The sequence below is a fragment of the Carassius gibelio genome, chromosome A3 (assembly GCF_023724105.1).
Source record: "Carassius gibelio isolate Cgi1373 ecotype wild population from Czech Republic chromosome A3, carGib1.2-hapl.c, whole genome shotgun sequence".
Classification (NCBI taxonomy): Eukaryota; Metazoa; Chordata; class Actinopteri; order Cypriniformes; family Cyprinidae; genus Carassius; species Carassius gibelio.
In genome coordinates, this window is record NC_068373.1 from 30,716,592 (window position 1) to 30,734,712 (window position 18,121).

At 41.1% G+C, this 18,121-nt stretch overlaps 2 protein-coding genes across 2 annotated transcripts in view; both read left to right on the top strand.

Moving 5' to 3' along the window:
• Nucleotides 1-16,958, top strand: part of LOC127942419 (GTPase IMAP family member 8) — a 63,251-nt gene extending 46,293 nt beyond the window's left edge. The window contains exon 8 of the mRNA XM_052538121.1: nucleotides 14,876-16,958. Within this exon, the coding sequence (XP_052394081.1) occupies nucleotides 14,876-16,800 (1,925 nt within the window). The 3' untranslated portion in view covers nucleotides 16,801-16,958. The remainder of the gene's footprint in view (nucleotides 1-14,875) is intronic.
• The window catches only part of LOC127942456 (GTPase IMAP family member 8-like), a 92,333-nt gene that overhangs the window by 59,584 nt on the left and 14,628 nt on the right, over nucleotides 1-18,121 (top strand). The window lies entirely within an intron of this gene.

Here is an 18,121-nt window from a genome sequence, read left to right on the forward strand (position 1 = left end):
TAAAAACATAAAAGGACTCAGTCATTTTGGCACGGCGGCCAAAAATGTTAAAACACAATTACTACTCACTCATTTTAGTTGCATTCTCCGGGGCTTTCTTTAGGCAAATTCATAATTCAACCACGATGAACGTGGTGTTTAATTCACGGCTTCGTGCATTCTCGATGGAAAGAGTTGCCGGTCCCGATAGTCTGTTTTGCGACATGGTGCTCCGCAAATAATTTTGTATTAGTTTCAGTTTTGAAAATGAGCGCTCCGCTGAAGCAACAGTAACAGGGATGATAAGTAGGGATGTGCCGATACCGAGTCCCGATCCGATACTTCTATAATACATAAAAAAGAGTGAAAAAACAGATCCAGGATGTTCAATAAATTACATTTTGAAATATATTCAAATATAAAACAGCTATTTTAAATAGGCTACTAAAAATATTTCAAAATCTTACTGTTTTGCTTTACTTTGGATCAAATAAATGCAGGCTTGGTGAACATAAGGGACTTCTTTAAAAAAAAAAAAACATTAACAAGCTTCTTAACTTCTTAACTTCTGACTGGTAGTATAGGCAACTTAAATTTTTCTCTAATTTCTAGCTTTTAATTGGCTTGGAAATCTATAAATGCTGGACAATAACAAATAATAATGATTTGTTTATATGCTTCAAACACTGTTTATCACATAATAAGGCAGAATACTTTCTATACTGTAATAAATGCTATGTCAATTAGCACAGCATTGTTCACATATTTCTTCGTGTTTGCATAAGTTTCTGTTTTCCTGTGAGCACCACAGCGATAGCTGGACGCTTTTGTCCATATTAGGAATTTCCTGATATCAGCGCGAGAGCACGCTCCGGCTTCGTGTATGAATGAAACACAAACTACATGAGAGTTTAGCGCTCTGTGATGTTCATCTCGCTGTATTCTGGGTCCGAATGAAATATCAGGTCATGCGCAGACTATCATGCTTTTTGAGTTTGAATCTATATTCACACCAAAACAAAGTGATGTCATGCCGCACGCATTGCTGTTTCTGTGTGGAGTCAAAATGGTCTAACTCTGTGTCACCACATAACTAAAGATTTGTTAAAAATTAATGAGAATATATATATACTCACTCATTTTAGTTGCATTCTCCGGGGCTTTCTTTAGGCAAATTCATAATTCAACCACGATGAACGTGGTGTTTAATTCACGGCTTCGTGCATTCTCGATGGAAAGAGTTGCCGGTCCCGATAGTCTGTTTTGCGACATGGTGCTCCGCAAATAATTTTGTATTAGTTTCAGTTTTGAAAATGAGCGCTCCGCTGAAGCAACAGTAACAGGGATGATAAGTAGGGATGTGCCGATACCGAGTCCCGATCCGATACTTCTATAATACATAAAAAAGAGTGAAAAAACAGATCCAGGATGTTCAATAAATTACATTTTGAAATATATTCAAATATAAAACAGCTATTTTAAATAGGCTACTAAAAATATTTCAAAATCTTACTGTTTTGCTTTACTTTGGATCAAATAAATGCAGGCTTGGTGAACATAAGGGACTTCTTTAAAAAAAAAAAAAACATTAACAAGCTTCTTAACTTCTTAACTTCTGACTGGTAGTATAGGCAACTTAAATTTTTCTCTAATTTCTAGCTTTTAATTGGCTTGGAAATCTATAAATGCTGGACAATAACAAATAATAATGATTTGTTTATATGCTTCAAACACTGTTTATCACATAATAAGGCAGAATACTTTCTATACTGTAATAAATGCTATGTCAATTAGCACAGCATTGTTCACATATTTCTTCGTGTTTGCATAAGTTTCTGTTTTCCTGTGAGCACCACAGCGATAGCTGGACGCTTTTGTCCATATTAGGAATTTCCTGATATCAGCGCGAGAGCACGCTCCGGCTTCGTGTATGAATGAAACACAAACTACATGAGAGTTTAGCGCTCTGTGATGTTCATCTCGCTGTATTCTGGGTCCGAATGAAATATCAGGTCATGCGCAGACTATCATGCTTTTTGAGTTTGAATCTATATTCACACCAAAACAAAGTGATGTCATGCCGCACGCATTGCTGTTTCTGTGTGGAGTCAAAATGGTCTAACTCTGTGTCACCACATAACTAAAGATTTGTTAAAAATTAATGAGAATATATATATATATATATATATATATATATATATATATATATATATATATATATATATATATATATATATATATCCGAGTCCTGATCGGGAGGTAACGTCCGATTCCTTTCAAGACTGAAACCACGCGATCGGGTCTGATTTCCGATCACGTATTCGGATCTTGACATCCCTAATGGTAAGAAAGAGAAATAAAACGATGCACATGTCACTAAAGCTAGATGTGATAGAATTGTTTTCAACAATCAAAAAATTGGCCAGATCTTGAACTGTTTTCATCCCAGAGATTTGTCTTTTAAAGGCGGCATGTAATGCGATCAATTATTGTGGAAGGGCTGGAGACAAGTCTTGGTTGTATCTCTCCAATAACCCCTGTGCCCCTTCGTATATTGCGTTCTTCTCCTCAGTTGCAAGTATACGTGGCTGGATCACTCTAAACAAATCTGCAAGTGATCGCAAACCTGAAAATTGCAGACTCAGCTGTGAAATCATAATGTCTAGGCAAGTGTTAAAAACATTTACCTTGAAGTAACTTTCAGCATCAGCCAAACGTTCATCCTGACATAATTCATCGAAATGGCGCTTTGCTCTTCTAATTCTTTCCTTTTCAAAGCCAAAAAGCCAGATAATGACTCGTTCACGATAATGACAAACTGCTTTGTTTTGAACTCTCTCATAACAGGCACGGAAGAGAAGACAATGCGGAATAAAGTCGTAGTTTTTGCTATTTTTGGACCAAAATGTATAATCAATGCTTCAAAATATTCTAACTGACCCTCTGATGTCTATCCGTTTAAATGTACTCAAAAATACTCATATACCCTCTAGTGCCACAAACACAAATTACAATGAGATGGCTCCAGCACATTCAGTTCAAACTAATTTTCTGCATTTCATGTGAATTCTTTTCTGAATTTGGTGTAAATCAATATTTTTAATTGGCTTAAATTAAAACAAAATGTTTTTTAACAGACTTGATTTCCTGCAAACTCTTTTCTGAATTTGTTGTAAATCAATATTTTAAATTGGCTTAAAAAAACAGACTTCAATCTGAAATATGTATTAATTTCAAGTAATATAAAAGGCTTCAGAATGGGCATAATCTAAAAATGCTTAATTCTCTCAATATATTAAATGAGTCGGATCAAACTTTCTTTTAAAGATTTATTAAAATTTGTATGAAAACCACGGTTTTTAAGATTATACTTTTTTGGGGGCAAAACAAACATTGTTTTACAAATACAAATGTAATTCTGAGAGAGATCAAGTGATCAGTTTATTTCAAGTTGAATTTAATATATAGCAGTAATTAAATGTGAATATAAATAAATTATACAAGAACAAATAAGAACAAGAATAAAAAATAAGAACAAATTCCTAAAAACAACTGGACTGCTTCTCTGCTTCAGGAATTCACATTTTTGTCAGAAGAAATAAATGTAAATCAAATACAAAACATAGATATTGCCACATCCAATAAACAACAAACAACTACTTAACTACTAATATGATGTAGTGGAGACTGGGGTGAAAGCATTTCTGCCATCCTGTGTTCATCAAAGCATTGAAATGGAGGCTGTCAGTCAGTCATTGACAATGCAGCAGAGGCGTCATTTTTTCGGGGTCATTTTTCTTGTGTCAAGTTCCATTAAAACTTTCTGAAAAAAAAAAACTCAAGTGAATTTCAGTTCTTTTGGATACTCAAGGTTTAGCACATATGTCAGTCCAAATAGCATTGCTACAGCAGCTGCAGTTGAGGGCACGTTACTGAGGACCTCTATGGCAGGGATCCTCAAATCTGGACCTCTAGATCCACTTTCCTGCCGAATTTGTCTCTAACCTTAATCAAACACACCTGAGCATGCTAATCAATGTCTTTGGGATCATTAGAAAAATCACAGGCAGGTGGTTTTGATCAGGGTTGGAGCCAAACTCTGCAGTGCATTGGACGTCCAGGGCAAGATTTGAGGAAGGGGGCTCTATGGACTCAATGAGAACCCTGGTGTCTGTCTCACTGATTAAGACGGCCATTGTTTGCTCCAGTCCATCACCTGGCATATCCTGGTGAGACAATACATATGTGGCAATGCTGAAGGAAAGGAGGAACGTTGGAAATAAGTTTGGAAACACACCCAAAGACAATCCGACTACGCCACCCCGTAAGAAATGGGGAAATAACCAAAAATAAGGAGCACAGGTTCGTAGGCTGAAGAAATCCGAGAGAGGCGTGTGAACAATGTACAAAAGACTTTATTCAAATCACCATAATTAGTTAAAACGTTCAATGATAATCAATGTCAATTGTCAGGTCATCAAACACTATCACAATCAGAAACTCTGTGTACTGGACAAAATAAAAATATCGATTTGAAAATACTCACAACAAAAAAATAAACAACAAAATAATAAAAGACACAGGCCTTCCAGTGGCAGGGGGCAGGCCAGATGGAGTGAAGACCCTATCTGTGGATTCGTGTAACACACACACACACACACACACACACACACACACACACACACACACACACACACAGTGAGAAGTGAATCCAAGCAGCACTGCACTCCACACAACTGCACCACCACCTATAATACTCCAAACCAGCCTCCCAGCCCCGGGCCAGCAGTGCCTAGAGTAAACCAAAACAAATTAAATTCAATAATACAGTTGAAATATTTCCATCAAAATAAACAAAAACGTTTATAAAGAAACACTATTACAATATCAAACTTAACTATTGAAAGTATACAAAACAGAATACTAATAAACAACGATATAAACAACACTACACAAAATTAAATGAATGCAACAGTCCGAACCGAGCAGGTCCCAGAATCAAAGTTCCCCAACACTAGCTTCGAAACCCTTATCAGGGCACGAGCAATGACACTAATAATGCCCTAGATGTAAACCAGCCCAAAAACAGCAGGGAAAGAAAAACAGCAGCGCATCCTCCTTTAACGACGGGTATAAACTTCCGTCTTCAAGAAACGCGACGGGAGAGACAGCTCAGCACACTAAGAAAGAAGAATTCTTAGTTAAATACTTGTCTTGCCAAAAAAAGAGGAAGCAGATTGATCACGCTTACCCAAGGCAATTCCTCGTACCACACGAAGTGTATAGTCGCTCACAGCTCATAATGAATTAACATGCAGGAAGACTTTTCACTGATTTCATGGCTGACATGCAGTGGACAGCCTGTGACCCAACCGGGCATAAAACACACGTCTGCACCGGCGTACTCCGTATCAGCAGTCCCAGTCGTGACGCACGCCAAAGCAATCTTAACTCCAGCCTTAAAATACCATCAGCGCCACCTCCAATAGGCTATGGTGGGTGACAATCATGCACCAATGAGCCAATGAAACTGAACTACGTCACCCACCTTGCCACAATCTACACCCAGCTCTTGAATCGTCGCCCCGCCGATTATTCCAATAACCCTAATCCCAAGGTCTAAACAATGCGGATATAGAACCGGTTGAGGCCTCAACAGCCTCCAAACCTGCCACCCTCCCTACAGCCCTAGGAAGATGGTTACATTTAGAATGATGACTAGCAGTAGTTCGCCTAGTACGTCTCACTGCCCCATCCACATAAGATGGACCAAAGGGACCAAAATCAGTCAAGGGAAATTGACTTACGGCGCCCTGCCCTGATGGTCCAGGAACCACAGGAGCCTCAATCTCCACATCCATCACAGGCTCTACTGAACTGGAGTCTGCCAAAACGGGGCCCTGACTCCCTGACTCCATGGCAGCCGGCAAAGTCTCAGGTACCACCCTAAAAAGGTCAACTTCCTCCATTGAGGAAGGATCCTCCAACAGTGGTTCCTCGCTAACCGATGCCCTATTCTCTGGGGGGGGGGCGGGTGGGGGGCCAAGGGCAGGGTCACATCGTTGACCGGTGCAATGGTGTATACTGAGCCTCCTATTCCAGGTGCTTTCAGTACCTGATACATTACTGCACTCCAATGGTCCTGGATCTTGTGACGACCCTTTAGACCATAGTTACGGAGATAGACTAACTGGCCTTCACTCAAGGGTGCGTCCAGGACACGAGAGTCATGCATCTCTTTGCGGCGCTCTGCAGCTAGACGCAGCTGTTCCCGGGCCCCTTCAAAGGCCACCTGCAGTCTCGTCTGATGCTCCAACACCCAACTGTTAACACTATCAGGACCCCTCTCCTGAGCACGACCCAACAGAAAATCTACAGGTAGCCGTGGTTCCTGTCTGAACATGAGAAAATAGGGAGACTCTCCAGTCACCTGATGGGGAGTAGTGTTATAACAGAAGAGTAGTTGGGGCAATGCAGAGACCCAGTCATCCTTCTGTGAACTAGGCAGGGTACGCAGGAGATTGTGCAGGGTCCTGTTAAAGCGCTCACACTGCCCATTGCCGGCAGGATGCCACGGGGTAGTGCGAGACTTCTCCACCTGGTATAAGCGACACAACTGCTGGATAAGGGAGGACTCAAAACTACGGCCTTGGTCTGAGTGGATGCGGGCAGGAACGCCAAACTTACAAAACCACTCAGACACAAGTACCTGGGGGCTACGGTTTCAGCTCGCTGGTTCTGGGTAGGGACTGCCTGCGTAAATTTAGTAAAGACGTCAGTCATTACCAATACGTTCTCAATTCCTGAACGTGAGGGCTCAAGCAAGGTGAAATCGATGGCCAAGATCTGATTTGGCCTTTCTGCTCTTGGCAGGAAGGCCAAATCAGATCTTGGCCATCGATAAAAAAAAAATAAAACTCTGAACTACAGGCTGGTTGTCCTTGGCAGCCTGGCATCTCTCACATTCACGGCACCACCGAGCTACATCAGCTGTAAGGCCTGGCCAATAACAGCGCTGTCGAACCAGCTCAGTGGTGCGTTCAATGCCCTGGTGCCCATGCCCTTGATGAACCTGGGCCAAGACCTCACATCGCAAAGTAATTGGAAGAACCAACTGAAAACCCTCCTCACCTCCATCTGGGCGAAAGACACGGCGATACAATAAACCCTCTCTATCCACCAGCCGATCCCATTGGCGGAGTAACAGGAGGGCAGCTTTAGGCAGCTGTCTCCGCTCTGCTGGGGAAGGGGGAACACCTTGTCTCCAAAACTTTAGAATCTGACCAATTACGGGGTCGGCTTGCTGACAAGCGCCCATGTCGCCCTCAAAACCAGGCAACACGGAGACTACAGCTTGAGTTGCTTGAGGACGCAATTCTGCCACAAACACCTGCTTAACAGTGGCTGGCACTTCAGTTCCCAACAAGAGTGCATTCATCTCACCCTGCCCAGAGGGGTCCTGTCTGGAGAGGGCATCCGCATTTCTATTGCTCCTACCCGAGCGATACCTGATAGTAAAATCAAACGCTGCCAGCTGGGCAGCCCAGCGTTGCTCAGTAGCAGCAAGCTTAGCGGTCGACAGATGGCTAAGAGGATTATTGTCAGTGTAAACAATACACTTGTGCACTAACAGATATTCGCGAAATTTTTCAGTCATGGCCCACTTGAGCGCCAAAAACTCCAATTTCATGGAGCTATAGTTAACCATGTTGCGCTCAGTCGGCCTAAGACTGCAGCTGGCATACGAAATAGGTCTTACTTTCCCATTCTGCTCTTGAGAGAGGACTGCTCCCAAACCACCATAACTAGCGTCCAACTCCAGGATAAAAGGTAGGGAGAAATCTGCGTATGCCAACACCGGTGCCGTTGTAAGCCTCACCTTTAATTCATCGAAGCTCTGTTGGCACTGTTCCGACCAGGCATCAGCAAAGCTCTTACCAGCCCATACCCGGGGCCTGCCAGTAGTACACTCAGCTACCACACGATGCAGGGGGGCTGCCAGTTTCGCGAATCCCTGGACAAAACGGCGGTAATAACTGGCAAACCCCAAGAATGAGCGCAGTTCTGATGCCCCGGTAGGACACCCCCACTGTGACACCGCCTCTATCTTGCTGGAATCTGTGGATACGCCCCTGAGCCGAAATCACGTGACCAAGATACTTGACCTCTTTCTGGAAGAATGCACATTTTGCCAATTTGGCCTTTAAACCCTCATGCTCCAAGCGACCCAGCACAACCTCCAAACGCTCCAGATGCTGCGAAACAGAAGAGGAGAATACTACAATATCATCTAGATACAGCAGTAACGAGCTACCCTTTTGGTCTCCAAACATCCGTTCCATCAGACGCTGGAAGGTGCTTGGAGCATTACAGAGCCCAAAGGGCATACGGTTAAATTCAAATAGGCCAAATGGTGTACAAAATGCAGTCTTCGATTTGTCTTCTTCATTGACGGGGACCTGGTTATAGCCACTAGCCAAATCCATGGTGGAAAACCACCCAGCCCCCGTCAAGAAATCTAGCGACTCCTCAATGCACGGGAGGGGAAAAGCATCCTTTCTTGTTTTCGCATTTAGCTGACGGTAGTCAACGCACATGCGTAGACTACCATTCTTTTTCCTAACCAGCACAATGGGTGACACATACGGGCTACAGCTTTCTCGGATCACGTTGGTTTCTAATAGCTGGTTAATATGGGATTTTACGACCTCATATTCTGAAGGCGGAATCCGCCTATACCTCTGACGAACGGGCACAGTATCCAACAGTGGTATCTCATGCGAAATCAAATTGGTGCAACCCAGATCACCGTCATGAGCTGAAAACACAGATTGATATCGCTTCAGCAATGCCCTGACCTCACCCTGCTCTCTCTGAGACAGGACTGAAAGATCAACTGCATCAATCGATTCTTGAACTGGTGCAACTATTTCCGCAACCTGGGGACGCACTAAGACTCTCATTGGCTCTATCTCAGTTATCCCAGCTGGCAGACTTACCACTTGAACACTATTAAGTGTTCCCAATGTCGCACCTGCGTACAACATTACATCTGCGGTCCCCACATTAACCATGGGCAAATAAACTGTACCCTGAACCACTCTAACCAGTGCAGGCGAGGCTAGCAGGCCAGCTGGCAGTCTAGACACTGGAGGCTCGAACAACACGGTTCTATCCGCATATTGTTCGGAACAAGTAGAAGGCACTAGCTTCAGCATACCACCTGGAATGCGACACGACTTACGACCCCGCAATTTAGCCCTACCAATACGCACCACAGAAGACTGGTCTCCCACTAGATGACAATGTTGTAACGCCTGCAAGACAAATTTTGGGGCCTCCACGGAAGAGGGAGAATCAAATAAGCCAGGGCCATACTGTCCAAAGAGCTCCCGGTAGCATCGACTAAGGACATTCATTCCCAGTACTACAGGAACTTGAGTACAGATGCCCCCAGGAGGATCCCTGACCACCAAGACCCCACACCTAGAAATCAAACGGTTACACATCTCAATATCCAATTCCATGTAGCCAATATAGGGAATTGACAAGCCACTGCACGGAGTTGGAGCCAATGGCACGACTTTAAACGGTCTACGCCCCATGATTGGAAATGAGTTTGGAAACAGCTTTCGGTAATGGTAGATACCATTGATCCTGTGTCCACTAAGCAGGGCACTGGAACACTACCCATACGAACAAGCAGGTGTGGGCATGACGACATCAAATGGGATAAAATAGTACTGGAGCCATTTTGTTCCCCAACCACGCCTTGGCTCGGCAACGTGGTGGGAATTAGTTTCCCGACGACATAGTTGAGTCAGGCTGTCCACTAACCTTTAGTGATGAAGCACTTGAAGGGAAACGGGTAAGTACGCGTTTCTCCATCACACTCCCTAGTGAAGTGGCCCAATTTCTGACATCTACGGCACACAATCTGATTACGACGAGGGGATTGACTACGGGGTTGAGGGGCCTGTAACCGGGCGATACCTTGATTCAGTTTACTAATTTGTTCTTGCTGCAACCGCAACATTTCTTTAACTTCCCCCAATTCGGACTCCTGAGAAGACCTCACGGTGTTCTCACGAGGCTCACTCCGCACCCCATACTGGATACCATATGCAGAAGGGAGCGAATGACTACGACCCCTTGAAACCCCTAGCATGCCCTCCCGTTCCCACCGAAGTGCCTCACAACGTACGTCTAAAAGAGTCAGAGTAGGTTGACCTCGTACCAACTGTTTAAGCTCTCGCCGAAGAGAATTATCATTCACGTGCTCAATAAACTGATCACGCAACAAAACTTGAAAATTTGGCATGGCATAAGGCGACTTTTGCTTCACTCGCTCCAGGAGGCCGATCAGAGCAAGGGAAAACTCCAACAAAGACTCCCCCTCCTGCTGCCTCCTAGAGAAGAAAGCCTCCTGCAAAGAAACATATGACCGTGAGCAACCATACAACTCCCTAAGCACCGAAATAATTTTTACAGGATCATTACGTTCATCATCAGAACGGTAGCGAATCTCTTCCCTTGCTTCTCCCGCCAAATGGTCAAAGAGGAAGAATGCTTTATCAGATGGAGACATATAATGGGCCTGCATACAAGCATGGGCCTCCTCAATCCACTCCTCAATATTAAGACTAGACCTGCCACTTAATTTTGGCCACCTTCGATCTCGTGGTACAAAGACGTACCTCTCTGGTGGGGCAACGCCCTCATTACTTGACTGTGGAGTGGAAAGAGGGGGGCCAGAAGCCATTGCCTGCGGCCCACTAGGACCCGGATGAGCAGATGATTGCTCCTGCCGCAATCTGTCATTGTCTGCTTTCAACTGAGTTACGGTTTCTCTTAATTCTCCCAACTCTTCCTCCATATTTAACTACAAATCTTCACTTACCACAAGAGAAAAGTGCTCACTGGACATACGCTGCTGTTTTTCCTTTGTCTTAATATTTTCACCACAAACTCAGTCCTAAGGGGAAAAAAACAAGCAACAGACAGTACACAGAGCAAACCATATACATGTACACGTCTCTCCCGAAAAAGAAAGCCTACCCTGCCGACTGCGCCACAAATGTGGCAATGCTGAAGGAAAGGAGGAACGTTGGAAATAAGTTTGGAAACACACCCAAAGAAAATCCCACTACGCCACCCCGTAAGAAATGGGGAAATAACCAAAAATAAGGAACACAGGTTCGTAGGCTGAAGTAATCTGAGAGAGGCGTGTGAACAATGTACAAAAGACTTTATTCAAATCACCATAATTAGTTAAAACGTTCAATGATAATCAATGTCAATTGTCAGGTCATCAAACACTATCACAATCAGAAACTCTGTGTACTGTGCAAAATAAAAATATCGATTTGAAAATACTCACAACAAAAAAATAAACAACAAAATAATAAAAGACACAGGCCTTCCAGTGGCAGGGGGCAGGCCAGATGGAGTGAAGACCCTATCTGTGGATTCGTGTAACACACACACACACACACAGTGAGAAGTGAATCCAAGCAGCACTGCACTCCACACAACTGCACCACCACCTATAATACTCCAAACCAGCAGCGCATCCTCCTTTAACGATGGGTATAAACTTCCGCCTTCAAGAAACGCGACGGAAGAGACAGCTCAGCACACTAAGAAAGAAGAATTCTTAATTAAATACTTGTCTTGCGAAAAAAAGAGGAAGCAGACCAGACCAGACCCAGTTGAGTGTGTGAGAGACAAGTTCGATTGCTAGCCAGCTATAATTTCACAGACTAGATGATGAAAAGAAAGTTAGTCAAAACAGTAGAGGCAAAACTTTGAAATAAATTGCAGCCAAGGATAGTGAATATTTCAAACGATAGTCTGACCTAATGTAACGAGTTATAGTGAATACAGTTTGAATGTAACATTTTTCTTTTTCACTAAAATCCCTTTTATTGTATTATTGTTTTATTTCTGTTTTTCTTTGAGCAGTATATGTCGATACTGTTGTTTATTGTTTAGAGACTTTTATTATGAAAGTTCCTGTTGGCGCTGTACTGACGCCATTTTCAATCGAGTGCGCGCTTCTTTTCAGTTCGCATTGTAATTGCTGATGAGAGGTAAGCGTTTGTCAGAGCTCTTCATTTTATCGGTGAATTACGTTTGCAAAGTGTATAAACTGACTAAATATTGTATTACATGTGCTTCTGTGACTGTATGCAGTGTTGTGTTATACATTTTATGCGTGAGTGGATTAAGAATATGAAGTTATATCGTGTGGGCTGTATGATATGCTTTTGAGTCATTAATTAGCTAACAAATATTATATCATACAGGAATGTCTTTGGAATGCCCATGAGAGAGATTTGAACTTTATTCATATTAATCCACAGGTATTTCACTCTTATTGTTTATTTTCTTTTATATTCTTGTATTATGTTAATACTCTGTTTCAGTGTTAATTGTGTCTTTAATTGTTAGATTCAATTGTTAAAGTGAGTTCGCATTGTAATTGCTGATGAGAGGAATGTCTTTGGAATGCCCATGAGAGAGATTTGAACTTTATTCACATTAATCCACAGATGGAGTAAAGTTATTGCTGGGCATCATTGTCAATAAATCCCCTTTGGTGAGCAGAAGTGAAAGTGTCCTGAGCCTTCTTACACACAACGCAGATGATAGTAGCAGCGGTTAGAAAAGGACCGGTTACACTAAAACAGCAGAAGCTGTGTCCTCCCAATGTCCTCCCTGAAACATAATTGTCATGAATCAACTTTGGCCCCATTTACACTGCATGGTTCAAGTGACCCAAATCCGATTTTTTGATCTCATGTGGCACAGATCGGATTTGACCGGTGTACATGTAAGCAGGAAAAAACCGCATGGATTCCAATGTTTTTAGATCGGATTCAGGCCTCATTCATATGTGGTAATAAATCGGATATGAATCGGATACGTGCATTTGCGTGTGCCATGTAAGCAGACAAATCGGATATTCCCCAGTAAATGTGAGTCGTACCTCATTAAAAAAGTGACGTCAACTCAGGTGGACACCGCCAACTGAGATCACATGACTTATTATAGGCGTGATGGAGGACGAAGGATACACACAGTGGAGCAATGCCGAGGTTTCATGTCTTTTCAGTCTTTGGGGCTGAAATGCAGGGTTGTTACAGAAATAAAGGGCTCTCCTATTTTTCTCCGCCATACGAGACCAATGTTTTGGTGATTTTTTTTTTATTATTATTTTTTTTTTGCTGCTCCCTGGCCCTTGACGAATGTAAATCGCGGATTAATTGCACAGCTCAAAAAAGTTTTGACAGGTCAGCGAGAGAGAGAGTGCGAGCGAGAGAGCGCGAGAGAGAGAGCGCGAGAGAGATGGAGAGCTAGTGCGCGTGAGAGACAGCGAGAGAGAGAGAGCGAGTCCTGGCTGCACGACTATCTTCAAACAACACGAGTGCTGTCTTGCTCTCTCTCCCTCGCGCATGTTAATCAATTGACACGATGGTGTCATAATCATTTAAAATGAGAATGTAAATCTGCTCTCCCCATTTTTGTTTGTAAGAAAAAATTTGATTAGATTTCATATCGCAATAATATATCGTAGAAAAATAAAATATTGCAATGTCATTTTTTTCCCAATATCGTGCAGCCCTACTGTATAATTTTATTTACATTTGCATCCATTGTATTTTGTGCTGTTTTACTTCTTTTTCCGGGTCAGAACATCTACGTTTGGTAGTTTCAGCAGTGTGTAGTGTAAATGCAAAAATCGGATACGGGACACTTTTAAAAGATGATGTAAGCAGGTCATCAAAAAATCGGATATAGTCAGAAAATCGGATTTGGGCATCAAGACCTGCAGTGTAAATGCAGCCTTTGTGACATGCTGAGCGTGTGTGTCTTAAACTCTCTCTCTCTCTGTGTGTGTGGGATAAAAAATGTGAACATGGTCAAGAAGTTAATAAATTTCAATAATTCAAGGTAAAAAGTGAAAACTTGTATATTACATTGATCCATTACACAAAGTGAAATATTTCAAGTAAATATTTGTGTAAATTTTGATGGTTGTGGCTTACAGACACTCAAAACCCCAAATTCAGTATCTCAGAAAATCTGCAAAAGGAGGCCAAAATACTCAACCATGTATTTAGTGCATATACGTGAACATAGCTATAAGCTGCAATCAACAGAAGTAGCACAAATAATTGCGTGAAATATTTCACTTTGTGTAATGTATATAATGTAATATATATAATGCATGAGTTGCACTTTTTTTTGTAACTTAGTTTGTAACGCCATTCTAATTTTTTTAGCCCTACGAGTAAGTATGTGTGGATGGCTGAGAAATGGTGAACAAATTCACCAATGTAGATGATTAAACATTTAAGAACGGATTCCCTCCTTTTCTTAATGTCCACGACCTGAACAAAATGCATTAATTAAAATAAAAAATATAATTATTGGCAGATGCACGTGCTATAACATTTCTCTCCGAAAAGGTTGGAAGTTAAAATAGATTGAATGGAGGATTTTAACTGTAATAAGATAACCAGCCTCCTCCGACTTCTGCTCCATTCGGTCTCTTCCAGAACTTTCTCTCGAGTTTTCATCTGTGAGCATACGCAAACCATGCATAATTTAATAAAAGTCGTTTGATTGAATGTATAATTTTAATTTCATTATGTTATAATTTTATATTGTATCAGTCTTAGAAAATGGATTGAAAGACACATGCAAATTACAAAATGTAATTTTACCTAACAATCTAATAATGTTAGGCTATTGGAAGGAAAAAAAATATATATCATGAAATACAGCAATGTTTTACTTTTTACAGTCTAATCTCCAATTTTAACACTTGAATGGGAAGCTTGTGCCTTTAACCACATGATATTAACACATGTACATGCATTATTTCCAGGTGCTGAATGTTCAGATGATCAGGAGAGTTTGAGGATTGTGCTGATTGGGAAGACAGGAAATGGAAAGAGTGCAACAGGAAACACTATTTTGGGAAGACAGGAGTTTGAGAGTCAAAGAAGCCTGGATTCAGTGACGACTGACTGTAAGAAGGGAGTTGGTGAAGTTGATGGTCGATCAGTAGCTGTGGTTGATACTCCAGGACTCTTTGACACGTCACTTTCAAATGAACAAGCGGTCAATGAAATAGTGAAATGTGTTTCACTCTCGTCTCCTGGACCTCATGTGTTCGTCATTGTGTTGAGTGTGGCGAGATTCACCAAGGAAGAAGCAGACACTGTGGATCTGATAAAGAAGATATTCGGTCCAAAAGCTGCTCAGTTCAGTATTGTTCTGTTCACTGGAGGAGACAATCTTGAGGGTGAATCTATTGAGGATTATGTGAAGAGAAGTAAGTCTGCTGAACTGAAGAAACTGATCAGTGATTGTGGGAACAGATTATTGTCTTTCAATAACAGAGAAAAACAAGACAGAACTCAAGTGACCCAACTGTTAAACATGATAGAAGAGGTGAAGAACAGTAATCAGGGTCGATACTTCACTAACAGCATGTTTGAGGAGGCAGAGATGTCCATTAAAAAGAGAATGGAGGAAATACTGAAAGAGAGAGAAAGAGAGATTCAGACTCAAAGAGAAGAATTAAAAGCCAAATATGAGCTGGGTATGAGAGACATGATGAAGAGACTCGAGGAAGAGAAACAAAGAGCAGATGAGGAGAGAATGAAGATGGAGAATAAATTCAGAGAAAAAGAGAAACAACTCAGGAAAGAGTCTGAAGAAAAAGAAAAAAGAGAAAAGAAGGAAAGAGAGAAGGAAAACCAGAAACGATCAAAAGAAGAAAAACAGCGAAGAGCTGAATATCATAAAAAAATAGAAGAAATGAAGAGAGAGATTGAAAACCAGAGATCACAGTATGAAAAACAGAAACAAGAAAGAGAAGTAGAAGATAGAAAGAGAGAAGAGAAATACAGACGAGATCGAGAAAAAATGAAAGATTTTATAACAGAGTTAAAGATGAAAGAAGAAGAGGAAATAAAAAAGAAAGATTTAGAGGAGAAAAGGAGGAAAGAACAAGAAGAGAAAGAGAGACAAGAATGGGTGAAAAAAATAAAAGAGGCTGAAAATGACAGAAAAGAGACTCAAGAAGAAATAAAACGACAACAGAGAGAATGGGAGGAAGAAAAGAAACGACAGATGAGAGAACGAGAGGAAGAGGAAAGAAAGAGAAAAGAGAAACTTGAGGAACAGCTGAGAGAAAAACAAGATGAAATGGAGAAAATGAGAAAGAAGTTTGAAAGAGAGAGAGAAGAAGAAAGACAGAAGATAGAGGATGAGAGACAGAAACAGAGAAGAGAGAGAAAAGAAAAAGAGAGAGAATATGAACGAAAGAAAACTGAAATGGAAAGACTTTATGAACAACTGGAACGAGAGAGAAAAGAGGAGTGGGAGAGAAGAAAACGAGAAGATGATGAGAGACAAGAAGAAGAGAGTAAGAGATGGAAAAAAATGATTGAAGATCTAAAACAAGAACAAGAAGAAGAGATGAAGAGAAGAGAAAGAGAGAGAAAAGAAAGAGAAGAGAAAGAAAGAGATGAAATGAAACAGAAACATGTAGATGAAATAAAAGTCATAAAGAGGAAACATGAAGATGAAGCCAGAAAACAAGCAGAAGAATTTAATGATTTCAGAGAGAGAAAAGAGCAACACGTTCAGGAGCTCCAAAAGATGCTGGAAGAACGTCAGAAACAACGGGAAGTACTGGAAAAACTCTATCTGCACCTGCAGGAGCAGAAAGGAGCTGAAATAAAGGAGCTGCAACAAGAAGTTGAAGAACTGAAAAATAAACCAGGCTGTGCCATTCTGTGATTGATTTAAAAGCATAATGATGAGTGTTTTTACTTTTTGTTTGTTCATAGTTACTTTAAGCTGTTTGATTAGAATTGCCTTGCTGTCAAAATGAAAAAAGTAATTGTGTTATTCTGATACTGTTTTGAAGTAATGAATAAAATAGCTTAGTTAATAAATGTGTTAATCTGTCATCTGTCACATTTGCTATGCTCTGGAATGGCAAACCTTTTCTGATGTTTCAGTTTGATGGCTTGTAAAATATCCTTAACCACTGTAGCATTTGGACCAATCAGACACACTATTTCTTACATTTTATGAATAATATCTAACTGTAAGGATCCACTCGCCAGCCCAAATAGCAGAATCCAGCACCTGGTCAAAGGTTTAATGTGTATTCGGTCTTTTACTTGCGCTTCTGAATTTATCAGGATTTAGTTTGAATCCTAGTCTAGCTCCATGCTCAATCTGACTCCAGTTTCATGTGCTCATTGCATTTAGACAATGTTTCTATTTAAACACTGATCACAAATGTATGTATCAATTTTGATATTTGATTATTCCGGACTCACTATACTTTCGGTTATCCATTCACTGGGGACTCTCAACTCTCCAGTCTGATGTTAGTCACAGGGTGTAGGTAAACTAATACATGTTTTGCCTGCCACCTACTGCTTGCTTATAACAAAAGTGTAGTTTATTTAGTCTTTTCCCATACAACTTGCTAACAGAAATCAGAAGGTCTCCGATGATGTGTCTACTGCTCCAATCATTCTCCAGCCTTCAGTTTGACCTACCCTGGCTGTAACTTTCCGGTAACAAAAGCCTCCTCACAGTTTACTAGTCATAATGATTTCAGACCAGTTTAGGATAAATCAAATATAACAATTTATTATTAGTCAGGTATAATTGTATCATGTCAATTACATAATGAAACAATTAGAAGCCAATTTAGAAAGGATATTTGCAATTGCGAATCACATTGTAACTTCGTGGCAACTTTGCTCCTGCATAGACACTGTACTCATATGGGGAACGACCACATGATTCACACAGGAGACAAACCAATTCAACATAGTCACACATGTAACAGTTATTCTAATTTAAGACACATGTTCTAAAATGCATAGCAAAGTACTCAGAGAATAAACTTAACTAGACAATGTCCACAGTAAGTAACACAAACAACTATACATTGTTCTCTATGGGCAGAATGTGTTCAACACAATAACATTTTTGAGTAAATAATAATATACCTGACTTCAGAAAGATACATAGTATGGAGCATATGAGATACAATCCACACTATGGGCTGATCTGACTACAGAATCGCCCCGTACTG